Genomic DNA, 22,453 nt, shown 5'->3' with positions numbered 1-22,453 from the left:
CTGTAATGACCTGGCTAGATCATAAAGGGGATACTAGTTGATGTCTGTATATGGTAGAGATACTGTATATACTATAATGAGCTGGCTAGATCATAAAGGGGATAGTAGTTGGTGTCTGTATATGGTAGAGATACTGTATATACTATAATGAGCTGGCTAGATCATAAAGGGGATACTAGTTGGTGTCTGTATATGGTAGAGATACTGTATATACTATAATGAGCTGGCTAGATCATAAAGGGGATACTAGTTGGTGTCTGTATATGGTAGAGATACTGTATATACTATAATGAGCTGGCTAGATCATAAAGGGGATACTAGTTGGTATCTGTATATGGTAGAGATACTGTATATACTGTAATGACCTGGCTAGATCATAAAGGGGATACTAGTTGGTGTCTGTATATGGTAGAGATACTGTATATACTATAATGAGCTGGCTAGATCATAAAGGGGATACTAGTTGGTGTCTGTATATGGTAGAGATACTGTATATACTATAATGAGCTGGCTAGATCATAAAGGGGATACTAGTTGGTGTCTGTATATGGTAGAGATACTGTATATACTATAATGAGCTGGCTAGATCATAAAGGGGATACTAGTTGGTGTCTGTATATGGTAGAGATACTGTATATACTATAATGAGCTGGCTAGATAATAAAGGGGATACTAGTTGGTGTCTGTATATGGTAGAGATACTGTATATACTATAATGACCTGGCTAGATCATAAAGGGGTTACTAGTTGGTGTCTGTATATGGTAGAGATACTGTATATACTGTAATGGCCTGGCTAGATCATAAAGGGGATACTAGTTGGTGTCTGTATATGGTAGAGATACTGTATATACTGTAATGGCCTGGCTAGATCATAAAGGGGATACTAGTTGGTGTCTGTATATGGTAGAGATACTGTATATACTGTAATGACCTGGCTAGATCATAAAGGGGATGCTAGTTGGTGTCTGTATATGGTAGAGATACTGTATATACTATAATGACCTGGCTACATCATAAAGGGGATACTAGTTGGTGTCTGTATATAGTAGAGATACTGTATATACTATAATGACCTGGCTAGATCATAAAGGGGATACTAGTTGGTGTCTGTATATAGTAGAGATATTGTATATACTATAATGACCTGGCTAGATCATAAAGGGGATACTAGTTGGTGTCTGTATATGGTAGAGATACTGTATATACTGTAATGACCTGGCTAGATCATAAAGGGGATACTAGTTGGTGTCTGTATATAGTAGAGATACTGTATATACTATAATGACCTGGCTAGATCATAAAGGGGATACTAGTTGGTGTCTGTATATGGTAGAGATACTGTATATACTGTAATGACCTGGCTAGATAATAAAGGGGATACTAGAAGGTGTCTGTATATGGTAGAGATACTGTATATACTGTAATGACCTGGCTAGATCATAAAGGGGATACTAGTTGGTGTCTGTATATGGTAGAGATACTGTATATACTGTAATGGCCTGGCTAGATCATAAAGGGGATACTAGTTGGTGTCTGTATATGGTAGAGATACTGTATATACTATAATGAGCTGGCTAGATCATAAAGGGGATACTAGTTGGTGTCTGTATATGGTAGAGATACTGTATATACTATAATGAGCTGGCTAGATCATAAAGGGGATACTAGTTGGTGTCTGTATATGGTAGAGATACTGTATATACTATAATGACCTGGCTAGATCATAAAGGGGATACTAGTTGGTGTCTGTATATGGTAGAGATATTGTATATACTATAATGAGCTGGCTAGATCATAAAGGGGATACTAGTTGGTGTCTGTATATGGTAGAGATACTGTATATACTATAATGACCTGGCTAGATCATAAAGGGGATACTAGTTGGTGTCTGTATATGGTAGAGATACTGTATATACTGTAATGGCCTGGCTAGATACTAAAGGGGATACTAGTTGGTGTCTGTATATAGTAGAGATACTGTATATACTGTAATGACCTGGCTAGATCATAAAGGGGATACTAGTTGGTGTCTGTATATGGTAGAGATACTGTATATACTGTAATGGCCTGGCTAGATCATAAAGGGGATACTAGTTGGTGTCTGTATATGGTAGAGATACTGTATATACTGTAATGACCTGGCTAGATCATAAAGGGGATACTAGTTGGTGTCTGTATATGGTAGAGATACTGTATATACTATAATGACCTGGCTAGATCATAAAGGGGATACTAGTTGGTGTCTGTATATAGTAGAGATACTGTATATACTATAATGACCTGGCTAGATCATAAAGGGGCTACTAGTTGGTGTCTGTATATAGTAGAGATACTGTATATACTATAATGACCTGGCTAGATCATAAAGGGGATACTAGTTGGTGTCTGTATATGGTAGAGATACTGTATATACTATAATGAGCTGGCTAGATCATAAAGGGGATACTAGTTGGTGTCTGTATATGGTAGAGATACTGTATATACTATAATGAGCTGGCTAGATCATAAAGGGGATACTAGTTGGTGTCTGTATATGGTAGAGATACTGTATATACTATAATGAGCTGGCTAGATCATAAAGGGGATACTAGTTGGTGTCTGTATATGGTAGAGATACTGTATATACTGTAATGACCTGGCTAGATCATAAAGGGGATACTAGTTGGTGTCTGTATATGGTAGAGATACTGTATATACTATAATGAGCTGGCTAGATCATAAAGGGGATACTAGTTGGTGTCTGTATATGGTAGAGATACTGTATATACTGTAATGACCTGGCTAGATCATAAAGGGGATACTAGTTGGTGTCTGTATATGGTAGAGATACTGTATATACTATAATGAGCTGGCTAGATCATAAAGGGGATACTAGTTGGTGTCTGTATATGGTAGAGATACTGTATATACTATAATGAGCTGGCTAGATCATAAAGGGGATACTAGTTGGTGTCTGTATATGGTAGAGATACTGTATATACTATAATGAGCTGGCTAGATCATAAAGGGGATACTAGTTGGTGTCTGTATATGGTAGAGATACGGTATATACTGTAATGGCCTGGCTAGATCATAAAGGGGATACTAGTTGGTGTCTGTATATAGTAGAGATACTGTATATACTGTAATGACCTGGCTAGATAATAAAGGGGATACTAGTTGGTGTCTGTATATGGTAGAGATACTGTATATACTGTAATGGCCTGGCTAGATCATAAAGGGGATACTAGTTGGTGTCTGTATATGGTAGAGATACTGTATATACTGTAATGACCTGGCTAGATCATAAAGGGGATACTAGTTGGTGTCTGTATATGGTAGAGATACTGTATATACTATAATGACCTGGCTAGATCATAAAGGGGATACTAGTTGGTGTCTGTATATAGTAGAGATACTGTATATACTATAATGACCTGGCTAGATCATAAAGGGGATACTAGTTGGTGTCTGTATATAGTAGAGATACTGTATATACTATAATGACCTGGCTAGATCATAAAGTGGATACTAGTTGGTGTCTGTATATGGTAGAGATACTGTATATACTGTAATGACCTGGCTAGATCATAAAGGGGATACTAGTTGGTGTCTGTATATAGTAGAGATACTGTATATACTATAATGACCTGGCTAGATCATAAAGGGGATACTAGTTGGTGTCTGTATATGGTAGAGATACTGTATATACTGTAATGACCTGGCTAGATCATAAAGGGGATACTAGTTGGTGTCTGTATATAGTAGAGATACTGTATATACTGTAATGACCTGGCTAGATCATAAAGGGGATACTAGTTGGTGTCTGTATATGGTAGAGATACTGTATATACTGTAATGACCTGGCTAGATCATAAAGGGGATACTAGTTGGTGTCTGTATATGGTAGAGATACTGTATATACTGTAATGAGCTGGCTAGATCATAAAGGGGATACTAGTTGGTGTCTGTATATGGTAGAGATACTGTATACACTATAATGACCTGGCTAGATCATAAAGGGGATACTAGTTGGTGTCTGTATATGGTAGAGATACTGTATATACTGTAATGACCTGGCTAGATCATAAAGGGGATACTAGTTGGTGTCTGTATATGGTAGAGATACTGTATATACTGTAATGGCCTGGCTAGATCATAAAGGGGATACTAGTTGGTGTCTGTATATGGTAGAGATACTGTATATACTATAATGAGCTGGCTAGATCATAAAGGGGATACTAGTTGGTGTCTGTATATGGTAGAGATACTGTATATACTATAATGAGCTGGCTAGATCATAAAGGGGATACTAGTTGGTGTCTGTATATGGTAGAGATACTGTATATACTATAATGAGCTGGCTAGATCATAAAGGGGATACTAGTTGGTGTCTGTATATGGTAGAGATACTGTATATACTATAATGACCTGGCTAGATCATAAAGGGGATACTAGTTGGTGTCTGTATATGGTAGAGATACTGTATATACTGTAATGGCCTGGCTAGATCATAAAGGGGATACTAGTTGGTGTCTGTATATAGTAGAGATACTGTATATACTGTAATGACCTGGCTAGATCATAAAGGGGATACTAGTTGGTGTCTGTATATGGTAGAGATACTGTATATACTGTAATGGCCTGGCTAGATCATAAAGGGGATACTAGTTGGTGTCTGTATATAGTAGAGATACTGTATATACTGTAATGACCTGGCTAGATCATAAAGGGGATACTAGTTGGTGTCTGTATATGGTAGAGACACTGTATATACTATAATGAGCTGGCTAGATCATAAAGGGGATACTAGTTGGTGTCTGTATATGGTAGAGATACTGTATATACTATAATGACCTGGCTAGATCATAAAGGGGATACTAGTTGGTGTCTGTATATGGTAGAGATACTGTATATACTGTAATGGCCTGGCTAGATCATAAAGGGGATACTAGTTGGTGTCTGTATATAGTAGAGATACTGTATATACTGTAATGACCTGGCTAGATCATAAAGGGGATACTAGTTGGTGTCTGTATATAGTAGAGATACTGTATATACTATAATGACCTGGCTAGATCATAAAGGGGATACTAGTTGGTGTCTGTATATAGTAGAGATACTGTATATACTATAATGACCTGGCTAGATCATAAAGGGGATACTAGTTGGTGTCTGTATATGGTAGAGATACTGTATATACTGTAATGACCTGGCTAGATCATAAAGGGGATACTAGTTGGTGTCTGTATATAGTAGAGATACTGTATATACTATAATGACCTGGCTAGATCATAAAGGGGATACTAGTTGGTGTCTGTATATGGTAGAGATACTGTATATACTGTAATGACCTGGCTAGATCATAAAGGGGATACTAGTTGGTGTCTGTATATAGTAGAGATACTGTATATACTGTAATGACCTGGCTAGATCATAAAGGGGATACTAGTTGGTGTCTGTATATGGTAGAGATACTGTATATACTGTAATGACCTGGCTAGATCATAAAGGGGATACTAGTTGGTGTCTGTATATGGTAGAGATACTGTATATACTGTAATGAGCTGGCTAGATCATAAAGGGGATACTTGATGGTGTCTGTATATGGTAGAGATACTGTATATACTATAATGACCTGGCTAGATCATAAAGGGGATACTAGTTGGTGTCTGTATATGGTAGAGATACTGTATATACTGTAATGACCTGGCTAGATCATAAAGGGGATACTAGTTGGTGTCTGTATATAGTAGAGATACTGTATATACTGTAATGACCTGGCTAGATCATAAAGGGGATACTAGTTGGTGTCTGTATATGGTAGAGATACTGTATATACTGTAATGACCTGACTAGATCATAAAGGGGATACTAGTTGGTGTCTGTATATGGTAGAGATACTGTATATACTGTAATGACCTGGCTAGATCATAAAGGGGATACTAGTTGGTGTCTGTATATGGTAGAGATACTGTATATACTGTAATGAGCTGGCTAGATCATAAAGGGGATACTAGTTGGTATCTGTATATGGTAGAGATACTGTATATACTGTAATGACCTGGCTAGATCATAAAGGGGATAGTAGTTGGTGTCTGTATATGGTAGAGATACTGTATATACTATAATGACCTGGCTAGATCATAAAGGGGATACTAGTTGGTGTCTGTATATGGTAGAGATACTGTATATACTATAATGACCTGGCTAGGCTAGTCAACTTAGTTTTTTCACTGTTCCTAGCTTGCTAGTCTTCTTCCCAATCGACTTGTCTGACAGGGAAACTGATGTGAAGAAGCTGTCCACAGTCACATTTCTGCCTTTGCCCATGTAAGGCTCCACGTGACTCAAAACCACAGTCTCAGACAGTCTCAGACAGTCACCCGCTGGCCTGGTTTCATCTTTCCCCAGACATGGAAAGACCTTGAGCAAGTTGGTTTGGACATCTGCAGCTAACCAGAACTGAGGTCACATGCACCACTATCAGTTTCTATCTGGTTTCTATTGGCCGTTCATCCATTGACGACAGAATAGCAGATTTTAATTTGATTATGTTAATAGTTTTTGCGTAGTCGCCAGATCAATGCTGCTGCTGGAGTGGTCATGTGATTAAAACATGGACAACACGGATATTGTTGAAGAAAAATTGAACTTTGGAAATAAAGCTGCACCTCTTGAATGTTGAGAGTTATTTGATAAAGGTAAGTGTCAAGGAAACTGCAGAATCTGCTCTCAGAAACAGTATTATATAGAAATCACAATGTTTAACCTGCAGAATCTGCTCTTTCAGATACAGTACTATATAGAAATCACAATGTGTTACCTGCAGAATCTGCTCTTTCAGATACAGTACTATATAGAAATCACAATGTTTAACCTGCAGAATCTGCTCTTTCAGATACAGTACTATATAGAAATCACAATGTTTTACCTGCAGAATCTGCTCTTTCAGATACAGTATTATATAGAAATAAAAGTATTTTACCTGCACATGACTCTGAAGGAGGATTTGGTAAATAGATGCTCATTTTGTCACATACGTCGAAAAAGGGGGACCAAAACGCAGCGGGTCGATGGGCCGGCTGATCAGGATAACTCTTATCATGTGTGAAATTAGTTTTGGTATAGTTTAGGAGTAGTATCGATGGGCCAGCTGATCAGGATAACTCTTATCATGTGTGAAATTAGTTTTGGTACAGTTTAGGAGTAGTGTCGATGGGCCAGCTGATCAGGATAACTCTTATCATGTGTGAAATTAGTTTTGGTATAGTTTAGGAGTAGTGTCGATGGGCCAGCTGATCAGGATAACTCTTATCATGTGTGAAATTAGTTTTGGTATAGTTTAGGAGTAGTGTCGATGGGCCAGCTGATCAGGATAACTCTTATCATGTGTGAAATTAGTTTTGGTACAGTTTAGGAGTAGTGTCGATGGGCCAGCTGATCAGGATAACTCTTATCATGTGTGAAATTAGTTGTGGTATAGTTTAGGAGTAGTGTCGATGGGCCAGCTGATCAGGATAACTCTTATCATGTGTGAAATTAGTTGTGGTACAGTTTAGGAGTAGTGTCGATGGGCCAGCTGATCAGGATAACTCTTATCATGTGTAAAATTAGTTGTGGTACAGTTTAGGAGTAGTGTCGATGGGCCAGCTGATCAGGATAACTCTTATCATGTGTAAAATTAGTTTTGGTATAGTTTAGGAGTAGTGTCGATGGGCCAGCTGATCAGGATAACTCTTATCATGTGTGAAATTAGTTTTGGTATAGTTTAGGAGTAGTGTCGATGGGCCAGCTGATCAGGATAACTCTTATCATGTGTGAAATTAGTTGTGGTACAGTTTAGGAGTAGTGTCGATGGGCCGGCTGATCAGGATAACTCTTATCATGTGTGAAATTAGTTTTGGTACAGTTTAGGAGTAGTGTCGATGGGCCAGCTGATCAGGATAACTCTTATCATGTGTAAAATTAGTTTTGGTACAGTTTAGGAGTAGTGTCGATGGGCCAGCTGATCAGGATAACTCTTATCATGTGTAAAATTAGTTTTGGTACAGTTTAGGAGTAGTGTCGATGGGCCAGCTGATCAGGATAACTCTTATCATGTGTGAAATTAGTTTTGGTACAGTTTAGGAGTAGTGTCGATGGGCCAGCTGATCAGGATAACTCTTATCATGTGTGAAATTAGTTTTGGTATAGTTTAGGAGTAGTATCGATGGGCCAGCTGATCAGGATAACTCTTATCATGTGTGAAATTAATTTTGGTACAGTTTAGGAGTAGTGTCGATGGGCCAGCTGATCAGGATAACTCTTATCATGTGTGAAATTAGTTTTGGTACAGTTTAGGAGTAGTGTCGATGGGCCAGCTGATCAGGATAACTCTTATCATGTGTGAAATTAGTTTTGGTACAGTTTAGGAGTAGTGTCGATGGGCCAGCTGATCAGGATAACTCTTATCATGTGTGAAATTAGTTTTGGTATAGTTTAGGAGTAGTGTCGATGGGCCAGCTGATCAGGATAACTCTTATCATGTGTGAAATTAGTTTTGGTACAGTTTAGGAGTAGTGTCGATGGGCCAGCTGATCAGGATAACTCTTATCATGTGTGAAATTAGTTGTGGTATAGTTTAGGAGTAGTGTCGATGGGCCGGCTGTGAAGGTTGACTGCTATTGTTTGTTTCCCGCTCATCAACTTGGACAGAGTCCAGGACATGTTTTACATCACTCTAAAGGCCTACTGTAACTCATAGCATGTGTTCATTTCCTTACAATACATGTGATTAGTGTTAGAGTTACAGTCAATAAAACAGACCCACAACAGTTTATTTGTGGAAAGTAAAACATAAAAGACAATATTATTAACCCACAAGGGGGTGTGGTCAAATGATTTGCTGCTGATAAATAGGCATAACACAAACTCATCATTACACTATTGTCTTTCTACATTACATCAACCCCTTCATCCTTCTTATCATTCAGTTAGGCCTCATTTGGGGACGACAGGTAACCTAGTGGTTAGAGTGGAGGGGCGGCAGGTAGCCTAGTGGTTAGAGTGTAGAGGCGGCAGGTAGCCTAGTGGTTAGAGTGTAGAGGCGGCAGGTAGCCTAGTGGTTAGAGTGGAGGGGGGGCAGGTAGCCTAGTGGTTAGAGTGGAGGGGGGGCAGGGAGCCTAGTGGTTAGAGTGGAGGGGCGGCAGGTAGCCTAGTGGTTAGAGTGGAGGGGGGGCAGGTAGCCTAGTGGTTAGAGTGGAGGGGAGGCAGGTAGCCTAGTGGTTAGAGTGGAGGGGGGGCAGGGAGCCTAGTGGTTAGAGTGGAGGGGTGGCAGGTAGCCTAGTGGTTAGAGTGGAGGGGCGGCAGGTAGCCTAGTGGTTAGAGTGGAGGGGCGGCAGGTAGCCTAGTGGTTAGAGTGGAGGGGTGGCAGGTAGCCTAGTGGTTAGAGTGGAGGGGAGGCAGGTAGCCTAGTGGTTAGAGTGTAGAGGCGGCAGGTAGCCTAGTGGTTAGAGTGGAGGGGCGGCAGGAAGCCTAGTGGTTAGAGTGTAGAGGCGGCAGGTAGCCTAGTGGTTAGAGTGGAGAGGCGGCAGGTAGCCTAGTGGTTAGAGTGGAGGGGCGGCAGGTAGCCTAGTGGTTAGAGTGGAGGGACGGCAGGAAGCCTAGTGGTTAGAGTGTAGAGGCGGCAGGTAGCCTAGTGGTTAGAGTGGAGAGGCGGCAGGTAGCCTAGTGGTTAGAGTGTGGAGGCGGCAGGTAGCCTAGTGGTTAGAGTGGAGGGACGGCAGGTAGCCTAGTGGTTAGAGTGGAGGGGCGGCAGGTAGCCTAGTGGTTAGAGTGTAGAGGTGGCAGGTAGTCTAGTGGTTAGAGTGTTGAGCCAGTACTTGAAAGGTTGCTGGATCGAATCCCTGAGCTGAGAAGGTAAAAATCTGTCGTTCTGCCCCTGAACAAGGCAGTTAACCCACTGTTCGTAGGCCGTCATTGAAAATAAGAATTTTTTCTCAACTGATTTGCCTAGTTAAATAAAGGTAAAAACTGATATTATCATATAGGACTGATTCTAGTGTTAAAAGTCAGGGAGCAGGTCTGATTCTACTGTCTGATTTTATTTTATTTTTACGGCTGCATTATACCTTTTAAAAGTATTTTGTTTAAATATAATTTCCCTCCACAACAACATGAATACCTGCATACTTTCACATACAAACCAGAGGAGGCTGTTGGAGGAGCAATATGAGGACAGGCTCAGTGTAAAGACTGGAATGGAATAAATGGAATTCATTTATTTATTCCATTTCAGCCATAAAAATGAACCCGTCCTCCTATAACACTTCCCACCAGCCTTTCCTCTGAAATGTCTCTGTTCTGTTAAAAGAGAAGTTGAGAATACCACATGTTGTTTCTGTTGTATCTAAATGTATCTACATTAAACCACATGTTTTGTTCTTAAGACTGATGGGGATGAGTGGGGTGTAAAGGATTTTGCAACACTACTGTAGTTAGCCCAACCTTGTGACTAAGTTAACATCCTGTTTGCAATACTTGGGGGGATTTCAATGTTATCTTTCAGCCTTCCCGAAACCAAAGACAAACTCTGTACAGGATCTGAACTGTATAACCTTTTGCATGAGAACTTTCCTGACATGTAGGGAATTTAAAACTTGTAGTGTATTTGAGATGAATATAAAAAGGATTTTGAAGTTTGTAATATAGACTACTTCCTCTGCAAGAGCATCAGAAAATATTTGATTTCCTGTGTTGTGTTGATTTGAAGGAAAGACAGACAGACTCTGGTAAGTCTAGGCTAATTATTATGTTTTTAAATATCCTTTATATAAACATTCAATAGAGAGAGTAGTCTTGAGATATGATCCTTTATATTGCTGATGACCTGATGGTCTCTGTAGGAAATGTTTAGATAATATCCTTTATATTGCTGATGACCTGATGGTCTCTGTAGGAAATGTTTAGATAATATCCTTTATATTGATGATGACCTGATGGTCTCTGTAGGAAATGTTTAGATAATATCCTTTATATTGATGATGACCTGATGGTCTCTGTAGGAAATGTTTAGATAATATCCTTTATATTGATGACGACCTGATGGTCTCTGTAGGAAATGTTTAGATAATATCCTTTATATTGATGATGACCTGATGGTCTCTGTAGGAAATGTTTAGATAATATCCTTTATATTGATGATGACCTGATGGTCTCTGTAGGAAATGTTTAGATAATATCCTTTATATTGATGATGACCTGATGGTCTCTGTAGGAAATGTTTAGATAATATCCTTTATATTGATGATGACCTGATGGTCTCTGTAGGAAATGTTTAGATAATATCCTTTATATTGATGATGACCTGATGGTCTCTGTAGGAAATGTTTAGATAATATCCTTTATATTGATGATGACCTGATGGTCTCTGTAGGTAATGTTTAGATAATATCCTTTATATTGATGATGACCTGATGGTCTCTGTAGGAAATGTTTAGATAATATCCTTTATATTGATGATGACCTGATGGTCTCTGTAGGAAATGTTTAGATAATATCCTTTATATTGATGATGACCTGATGGTCTCTGTAGGAAATGTTTAGATAATATCCTTTATATTGATGATGACCTGATGGTCTCTGTAGGAAATGTTTAGATAATATCCTTTATATTGATGATGACCTGATGGTCTCTGTAGGTAATGTTTAGATAATATCCTTTATATTGATGATGACCTGATGGTCTCTGTAGGAAATGTTTAGATAATATCCTTTATATTGATGATGACCTGATGGTCTCTGTAGGAAATGTTTAGATAATATCCTTTATATTGATGATGACCTGATGGTCTCTGTAGGTAATGTTTAGATAATATCCTTTATATTGATGATGACCTGATGGTCTCTGTAGGAAATGTTTAGATAATATCCTTTATATTGATGATGACCTGATGGTCTCTGTAGGTAATGTTTAGATAATATCCTTTATATTGATGATGACCTGATGGTCTCTGTAGGAAATGTTTAGATAATATCCTTTATATTGATGATGACCTGATGGTCTCTGTAGGAAATGTTTAGATAATATCCTTTATATTGATGATGACCTGATGGTCTCTGTAGGAAATGTTTAGATAATATCCTTTATATTGATGATGACCTGATGGTCTCTGTAGGAAATGTTTAGATAATATCCTTTATATTGATGATGACCTGATGGTCTCTGTAGGAAATGTTTAGATAATATCCTTTATATTGATGATGACCTGATGGTCTCTGTAGGTAATGTTTAGATAATATCCTTTATATTGATGATGACCTGATGGTCTCTGTAGGTAATGTTTAGATAATATCCTTTATATTGATGATGACCTGATGGTCTCTGTAGGAAATGTTTAGATAATATCCTTTATATTGATGATGACCTGATGGTCTCTGTAGGAAATGTTTAGATAATATCCTTTATATTGATGATGACCTGATGGTCTCTGTAGGAAATGTTTTTAAATATCCTTTATATTGATGATGACCTGATGGTCTCTGTAGGAAATGTTTAGATAATATCCTTTATATTGATGATGACCTGATGGTCTCTGTAGGAAATGTTTAGATAATATCCTTTATATTGATGATGACCTGATGGTCTCTGTAGGAAATGTTTAGATAATATCCTTTATATTGATGATGACCTGATGGTCTCTGTAGGAAATGTTTAGATAATATCCTTTATATTGATGATGACCTGATGGTCTCTGTAGGAAATGTTTAGATAATATCCTTTATATTGATGATGACCTGATGGTCTCTGTAGGTAATGTTTAGATAATATCCTTTATATTGATGATGACCTGATGGTCTCTGTAGGAAATGTTTAGATAATATCCTTTATATTGATGATGACCTGATGGTCTCTGTAGGAAATGTTTAGATAATATCCTTTATATTGATGATGACCTGATGGTCTATGTAGGAAATGTTTAGATAATATCCTTTATATTGATGATGACCTGATGGTCTCTGTAGGTAATGTTTAGATAATATCCTTTATATTGATGATGACCTGATGGTCTCTGTAGGAAATGTTTAGATAATATCCTTTATATTGATGATGACCTGATGGTCTCTGTAGGTAATGTTTAGATAATATCCTTTATATTGATGATGACCTGATGGTCTCTGTAGGAAATGTTTAGATAATATCCTTTATATTGATGATGACCTGATGGTCTCTGTAGGAAATGTTTAGATAATATCCTTTATATTGATGATGACCTGATGGTCTCTGTAGGAAATGTTTTTAAATATCCTTTATATTGATGATGACCTGATGGTCTCTGTAGGAAATGTTTAGATAATATCCTTTATATTGATGATGACCTGATGGTCTCTGTAGGAAATGTTTAGATAATATCCTTTATATTGATGATGACCTGATGGTCTCTGTAGGAAATGTTTAGATAATATCCTTTATATTGATGATGACCTGATGGTCTCTGTAGGAAATGTTTAGATAATATCCTTTATATTGATGATGACCTGATGGTCTCTGTAGGAAATGTTTAGATAATATCCTTTATATTGATGATGACCTGATGGTCTCTGTAGGTAATGTTTAGATAATATCCTTTATATTGATGATGACCTGATGGTCTCTGTAGGAAATGTTTAGATAATATCCTTTATATTGATGATGACCTGATGGTCTCTGTAGGAAATGTTTAGATAATATCCTTTATATTGATGATGACCTGATGGTCTCTGTAGGAAATGTTTAGATAATATCCTTTATATTGATGATGACCTGATGGTCTCTGTAGGAAATGTTTAGATAATATCCTTTATATTGATGATGACCTGATGGTCTCTGTAGGTAATGTTTAGATAATATCCTTTATATTGATGATGACCTGATGGTCTCTGTAGGAAATGTTTAGATAATATCCTTTATATTGATGATGACCTGATGGTCTCTGTAGGAAATGTTTAGATAATATCCTTTATATTGATGATGACCTGATGGTCTCTGTAGGAAATGTTTAGATAATATCCTTTATATTGATGATGACCTGATGGTCTCTGTAGGAAATGTTTAGATAATATCCTTTATATTGATGATGACCTGATGGTCTCTGTAGGAAATGTTTAGATAATATCCTTTATATTGATGATGACCTGATGGTCTCTGTAGGAAATGTTTAGATAATATCCTTTACATTGATGATGACCTGATGGTCTCTGTAGGAAATGTTTAGATAATATCCTTTATATTGATGATGACCTGATGGTCTCTGTAGGAAATGTTTAGATAATATCCTTTATATTGATGATGACCTGATGGTCTCTGTAGGAAATGTTTAGATAATATCCTTTATATTGATGATGACCTGATGGTCTCTGTAGGAAATGTTTAGATAATATCCTTTATATTGATGATGACCTGATGGTCTCTGTAGGAAATGTTTAGATAATATTGCTACATGCTCAGTTATTTAGAATGAAACTGACTTGAAGGTGATGAGTCCTGCTACTGGTAGCCTATGTGAACTCTGTCAGGACCACTTGTGGATCACGGCAGGGGTACAGGTGGGTCGAGGGATGACATTGCCAAAAACAAATATTTTCAGTATTAACTTATTAAACAACTAAAACCAAATAGAAAGTATGTAGAAAAGATAATGGACTTTTTCAATTATAGCATATAATCTTTGATAATTTTCAATCAGCTAAATAAAAGCTAGACAATTAGGCCCCCACTGATGTTGTTATAATGTTAGAGCATCAGAACACAGGATTATCCATGTCAGATGGTTTGGTTTTCACCGTTCAACCCACCTCAAAAACACCTCCGTTGGTGGGTCACCAAGCACATCTGGGAACCCCTGCCTTAACGAAGAGTGACACATTATATTATTGCTATTATTATTACTATTATTATTATTATTATTATTATTATTACTATTATTATTGTTATTATTATTATTGTTATTATTATTATTACTATTATTATTACTATTATTATTATTATTATTATTATTATTACTATTATTATTGTTATTATTATTATTGTTATTATTATTATTACTATTATTATTACTATTATTATTATTATTATTATTATTATTACTATTATTATTGTTATTATTATTATTATTATTATTATTATTATTATTGTTATTATTATTATTATTATTATTATTGACACTAAACATGGAGATGAGGTGGCAAATATCAGTCATGATTACATGTTCATGTGATGCATTAAATCACCTGACTGTTGGGATGTGTCTGTTAGGAAATGTTTTATTTCTAAGAGATAATGAATACATGAGAACAATTTACATTCAATAATTAGTTGGCCCTGTGTTAACCACAACCAACATGCTGGATCTCTGTTTAGTTGTCACTGTGTTAATCACAACCAACATGCTGGATCTCAGTTTAGTTGTCACTGTGTTAACCACAACCAACATGCTGGATCTCTGTTTAGTTGTCACTGTGTTAATCACAACCAACATGCTGGATCTCTGTTTAGTTGTTACTGTGTTAACCACAACCAACATGCTGGATCTCTGTTTAGTTGTCACTGTGTTAATCACAACCAACATGCTGGATCTCTGTTTAGTTGTCACTGTGTTAACCACAACCAACATGCTGGATCTCTGTTTAGTTGTCCCTGTGTTAACCACAACCAACATGCTGGATCTCTGTTTAGTTGTTACTGTGTTAAGCACACCCAACATGCTGGATCTCTGTTTAGTTGTCACTGTGTTAACCACAACCAACATGTTGGATCTCTGTTTAGTTGTCACTGTGTTAACCACAACCAACATGTTGGATCTCTGTTTAGTTGTCACTGTGTTAACCACAACCAACATGCTGGATCTCTGTTTAGTTGTTACTGTGTTAATCACAACCAACATGCTGGATCTCTGTTTAGTTGTCACTGTGTTAACCACAACCAACATGCTGGATCTCTGTTTAGTTGTTACTGTGTTAACCACAACCAACATGCTGGATCTCTGTTTAGTTGTCACTGTGTTAACCACAACCAACATGCTGGATCTCTGTTTAGGACATCACTGTGTTAACCACAACCAACATGCTGGATCTCTGTTTAGTTGTCACTGTGTTAATCACAACCAACATGCTGGATCTCTGTTTAGTTGTCACTGTGTTAATCACAACCAACATGTTGGATCTCTGTTTAGTTGTCACTGTGTTAACCACAACCAACATGCTGGATCTCTGTTTAGTTGTCACTGTGTTAACCACAACCAACATGCTGGATCTCTGTTTAGTTGTTACTGTGTTAACCACAACCAACATGCTGGATCTCTGTTTAGTTGTCACTGTGTTAACCACAACCAACATGCTGGATCTCTGTTTAGTTGTCACTGTGTTGACCACAACCAACATGCTGGATCTCTGTTTAGTTGTTACTGTGTTAACCACAACCAACATGCTGGATCTCTGTTTAGGGGTCACTGTGTTAACCACAACCAACATGCTGGATCTCTGTTTAGTTGTCACTGTGTTAACCACAACCAACATGCTGGATCTCTGTTTAGTTGTCACTGTGTTAACCACAACCAACATGCTGGATCTCTGTTTAGTTGTCACTGTGTTAACCACAACCAACATGCTGGATCTCTGTTTAGTTGTCACTGTGTTGACCACAACCAACATGCTGGATCTCTGTTTAGGGGTCACTGTGTTAACCACAACCAACATGCTGGATCTCTGTTTAGGGGTCCTGTCTCTAAAATGAGTGTCTCTGGGGAGAGAGAGGAGGGGGGTCCTGCCTCTAAAATGAGTCTCTCTGGGGAGAGAGAGGAGGGGGGTCCTGCCTCTAAAATGAGTCTCTCTGGGGAGAGAGAGGAGGGGGGTCCTGCCTCTAAAATGAGTGTCTCTGGGGGACATGATACCAAAGCTAAGAGGTGAGCTGACTATTTTGTTTAAGAATGTATATTCTAAAACGTTTGTTAATCAGAAGGTATTTCTTATGGGTACATTCTATATAACTGTTCAAGATTTTAGATGTGTGTGTGAAAATGTGTTTTGTTGCTAAATGCTGTATATCCATTGTTTAACAGGAATGGAATGTTGGTATCCTGTATATCTGACTGTGATATGTGGTTGTCTCACCTAGATATCTTTAGATGAATGCACTTACAGATGCCATCTCTTAATTTGACCCAGTTTCTCACAGCAGGAAAACAGCAGCAAATGTGTTTGTTCGTGTGGATTGTAAATTAAGGGACATTTTTTGTAGTGGTTGATCCATTTTTTTCATCAAATCAAGTCTGACATTTTGAAGTGGAAATTACAAACGTTAGAAGCCTTTATAAAGCCTTGCAGTGGTTTAATAATTTCTTTAAACAATAAAATTACATTTCCCAACATTTCTGAAAATGGATATATAGCATTTTGGAATGAAACACTTGTTTCCCCATCTGAGATCAGAGTAGATGAGAGATGTAATGTTTGTCTCTGTTGTGTTGAAGACCAATCAAGCAGGAGAGACCAGCCTCCCCTGTACCCAGCTGTGTGTCCATGAAGAGTGACTGGTCCATGTGTACACCTATATACTTTAGAGAGGGAGACTTTTCTACTGAACAAAGGTAAGAAGAACTCATGGGTCATGGTCAGTGAGTTAAACAACACTGTCTCTAGTCATTTCTCCTCTCCCATTTTCACATTTCTTTTGGTTGTTTTCATAATCCATAGGCTAATACTTTAGTCCATTTTCATAGTCCTAAAACAGTGTGTGTGTGTGTGTGTGTGTGTGTGTGTGTGTGTGTGTGTGTGTGTGTGTGTGTGTGTGTGTGTGTGTGTGTGTGTGTGTACTGTAATCTCATGTTTTGTCCACAGAAACCAACAGGATAGATCAGAGTCAGAGATTCTCAGTGGTCAGTCTTCCCAGAGGCATCAAACAGACCTGGACTCTATATTCAGTGTATGTGATCCTGTTATTAACATTTGTTTTAGTTTACTTCAAGTAAAGTTGATCTGTCAATTATTCATTAATGTGTTAATGAGAAAGCATTTCTTCTCTTGCTTAACTTATTTACTTGATTTATTTCAGTTGCTTGAAGAGAAAATGACGACATTTGTGAAGAACGAGCTGAAGATGTTCAAGAGGATTCTTAGTCCAGAACTCCCAGAAGGCTATGAGAGTCAGAAGCAGGATAAGGAAGTGGTGGATGCTGAAGATGAGAAGCAGGAGAGCAGTGCCAGAGAGGGGGCTCTGAAGATCACACTGCACGTCCTGAGGAAAATGAACCAGAAGGAGCTTGCTGACACACTGGAGAAATGTAAGATCTGTCTGCCTCATGATGAATGCTGTTTTATAACATTTAAAAGCTGTGGCTAAAGTACAGCTAAAGTAGCTGTGTAACTCAATGATATTGTAGCAGCCTTAACACAACACCTAGTGACCTCATCAAGTAGCAGCAGGGATGTGTTGTGTTGATTAATTTAGAGAGAGAGAGAGAGAGACAACATTAATAATACCATCAATAATACCAATAATAATATAATCAGTCACACCAGTCTGTAATGGATTATGAAAATATTTACACAATTATACAGTCAGATAAGAGAATAAATGATTATAATTTAAAATGTTATAACAGTCCTACAATACTGTAGGCATTAAAACAGACATAATATTAATATCCTCTGTGCTATTTCTTCATTCAGATGAGCTTGCTGTGATTTGCCAACGTGAACTCAAATCTAATCTAGAGAAGAAGGTTCAATGTGTATTTGAGGGGATCGCTAAACAAGGAAACCCAACACTTCTCAATCAGATCTACACAGAGCTCTACATCACAGAGGGTGGAACAGGAGAGGTCAATAATGAACATGAGCTGAGACAGATTGAGACAACAACCAGGAAACAAGCAAGACAAGAGACTGCAGTCAAATGTAACGACATCTTCAAACCCCTAACTGGACAAGACAAACTCATCAGAACTGTGCTGACAAAGGGAGTCGCTGGCATTGGAAAAACAGTCTCTGTGCAGAAGTTCATTCTGGACTGGGCTGAAGGAAAAGCAAATCAGGATGTCCAATTTATATTTTCATTCCCTTTCCGGGAGCTGAATTTGATGAAAGGGGACAAACACACTTTGATTGAACTTCTTAATCACTTTTCAATGGAAACCAAACAATCAAGAATCTCCAACTACGGCAAGTACAAAGTTCTGTTCATCTTTGATGGTCTGGATGAGTGCCGACTGCCCCTAGACTTCCAGAAGAACAAGATCTGTTGGGACGTCACAGAGTCAACCTCAGTGGATGTTCTGCTGACAAATCTCATCAAGGGAAATCTGCTTCCCTCTGCTCTCCTCTGGATAACTACCCGACCTGCAGCAGCCAATAAGATCCCTTCAGGGTGTGTTGACCAGGTGACAGAGGTACGAGGGTTCAATGACCCACAGAAGGAGGAGTACTTCAGGAAGAGATTCAGTGATGAGGACCTGGCCAGCAGAATCATCTCACACATAAAGACATCAAGGAGCCTCCACATCATGTGCCACATTCCAGTCTTCTGTTGGATTTCTGCAACAGTCCTCGAACACATGCTGAAACATAAGACAGAAGAGATGCCCAAGACTCTGACTGAGATGTACACACACATTGTGGAGTTTTATACCAAACAGAAGGATGAAAAGTATCTTGGGGAAGAAGAGACAGGTCCACACTGGAATAAAGAGAGCATTCTGTCACTGGGAAAACTGGCTTTTCAACAGCTTGTGAATGGCAATCTGATTTTCTATGAAGAAGACCTGAAAGAGGCTGGCATTGATGTCAATGAAGCCTCGGTGTACTCAGGATTGTGCACACAGCTCTTTAAAGAGGAATGTGTTCTGTACCAAGACAAGGTGTACTGCTTTGTTCATCTGAGCATTCAGGAGTTTCTGGCTGCTGTATATGTGTTCCTCTCATTCATCAACAACAATGAGAATCTAATGGCCGAACCGCAATCAACGTCCAGGAACCTTTCTGCGCTGTTCAGAGACAAGTCTGAAGTTTCTTTCTACAAGAGTGCTGTGGATAAAGCCTTACACAGTGAGATGGGAAACCTGGACCTTTTCCTCCGCTTCCTTCTGGGACTCTCACTGGAGTCCAATCAGAAGCACTTACGAGATCTACTGACAAAGACAAGAAGCAGCTCAAAGACCCATGAAAAAACAGTCAAGTACATCAAGGAGAAGATCAGGGAGAATCCCTCTCCAGAGAGGAGCATCAATCTGTTCCACTGTCTGAATGAACTGAATGACCATTCTCTAGTGGAGGAGATCCAAAGCTACCTGAGCTCAGGAAGTCTCTCAGAACCCAACCTGTCACCTGCACAGTGGTCAGCTCTGGTCTTTGTGTTGCTGACTTCAGAAAAGGAGCTCGATGTGTTTGACCTGAAGAAATACTCCAGATCAGAGGAAGGTCTTCTGAGGCTGCTGCCAGTGGTCAAAGCCTCCAGAGCTGTTCTGTGAGTACATAAAATGACATATAAGAACTAATCATCAGGAAGAAATATTATATGTATTACAATATGTATATAATATTATATTGCATAACATATTGAATCAGATATTCAATCTAGTATTACAATATGACCATACAATTCTAGGAGACAGAAGATAAATATATATGTTATTTGGGAATATGAACCAAATGCATCTACCGTTGTCCTTCTACACTACTGGTGTTAAATTAACAGTGTGTTTGTGAAGTCATGATGATTTCGTTGCAGGCTGTCAGGCTGTGGAGTCACAGAGAAAGGCTGTGCTTCTCTGGTCTTAGCTCTGGAGTCAAACCCCTCACACCTGAGAGAGCTGGACCTGAGTAACAATGACCTGAAGGATTCAGGAGTGAAGCTGCTCTCTGCTGGACTGGGGGATCCACACTGCAGACTGGAGACTCTGAGGTCAGTATTCTTGTAGTTGGTCAACATGTGATAACTGTTCACCAGATCCACATGTGTTTACCAGGCACACATAGTCCACACCATATGTGTTTGGACAGTGAAGCTTACAGTTTACATTTTGGAGATATGCTCCAGCATGTTGGATTTGAGATCGAATGTTTCATATTAGGTGACAGTACAGAATGTCACCTTTTTTTTGAGAGTATTCATGTTTTACCATTTAGAAATGAAAGAATTTTATGTATATACAGTGGCTTGCAAAAGTATTCACCCCCTTTGGCCTCTTTTGACTATTTTAATACACTATAAGTTAATTGGTCAGAATACTTATAACTTCTGCACATGGTGGGACTAGCTACATAAAGTGCTTTCATTTCTAAACGGTGAAACAGATATGTATGAAAATATCCTCATATCATTTTTAATTATGATATATTAGTTTACGAATAGATATGGAAGGTTTCATATGTTGAAAAAATATACTGCTACTATTTTCACCACCAAAGAATAGCAGTGTGATTTTAATATAATTTGACTCTTTGCAGGCTGTCAGGCTGTCTAGTCACAGAGGAAGGCTGTGATTCTCTGGTCTCAGCTCTGAGGTCAAACCCCTCACACCTGAGAGAGCTGGATCTGAGTAACAATGACCTGAAGGATTCAGGAGTGGAGCTGCTCTCTGCTGGACTGGGGAATCCCCACTGCAGACTGGAGACTCTGAGGTCAGTATTCCTGTAGTTGGTCAACAAGTGATAACTGTTCACCAGATCCACATGTGTTTACCAGGCACACATAGTCCACACCATATGTGTTTGGACAGTGAAGCTTACAGTCTTAAATGTGGTGCTATACTCCAGCATGTATCTTCTCACTTAGAAAACATCCACCATTTTAATATTGGGCAAAACACAACCCAAAACACAACCAAAACAAACTGCAAATGGAACCAACGAGTTTGAGTCACAAGCTTGATGTAGTCGTTGCTTTCATGGAATATGGGACCAAATACAAAACTTTTGACAATTTTAATACACTATGAGTGAATTGGTCAGAATACTTATGACTTCTTTAAATAGGGGGACTAGATACATAAAGTGCTTTCATTTTTCTAAATGGTGAAACAGACATGTATGAAAATATCCTCAAAGAAAAGGTGACATTATATTCTGTCACCTCATATGAAACATTTGATCTGAAATCCAAAATGTTGGAGTTTAGAGCCACATTTAAAATGTTATCTTCACTGTCAAAATAGATATGGTGTGGACTGTATACTCAATACAATCTAAATCTGATACCTTACTGTCTGTCTTTTGACTGATACTGATTTTAAACTGGTCTGGTCAGTCTACTCAAATATTTGTACTATACATGTTTCTATCTGCAGGCAATACTTTGATCATTTGTCATTTTTAATGATGATATATTAATTTACGAATAGATATGGAAGGTTTCATATGTTGAAAAAATATACTGCTACTATTTTCACCACCAAATAATAGCAGTGTGATTTTAATATAATTTGACTCGTTGCAGGCTGTCAGGCTGTGGAGTCACAGAG

At 38.2% G+C, this 22,453-nt stretch overlaps 1 protein-coding gene across 1 annotated transcript; it reads left to right on the top strand.

Annotated features, from left to right (window-relative positions):
* The first annotated feature begins 18,671 nt into the window (after positions 1–18,671).
* On the top strand, positions 18,672–20,911 carry LOC123741578 (NLR family CARD domain-containing protein 3-like). The gene is made up of 2 exons (XM_082971240.1): positions 18,672–20,457; positions 20,722–20,911. Exons 1-2 carry the CDS (start codon positions 19,076–19,078, stop codon positions 20,909–20,911), a joined length of 1,572 nt encoding a protein of 523 aa, XP_082827366.1. The 5' UTR covers positions 18,672–19,075.
* The last annotated feature ends 1,542 nt before the right edge of the window (positions 20,912–22,453 follow it).

The sequence above is a fragment of the Salmo salar genome, unplaced genomic scaffold (genome assembly GCF_965601325.2).
Source record: "Salmo salar unplaced genomic scaffold, fSalSal1 ptg000221l, whole genome shotgun sequence".
NCBI classification, from domain to species: domain Eukaryota; kingdom Metazoa; phylum Chordata; class Actinopteri; order Salmoniformes; family Salmonidae; genus Salmo; species Salmo salar.
This window is presented reverse-complemented; position numbering and strand designations above follow the sequence as displayed.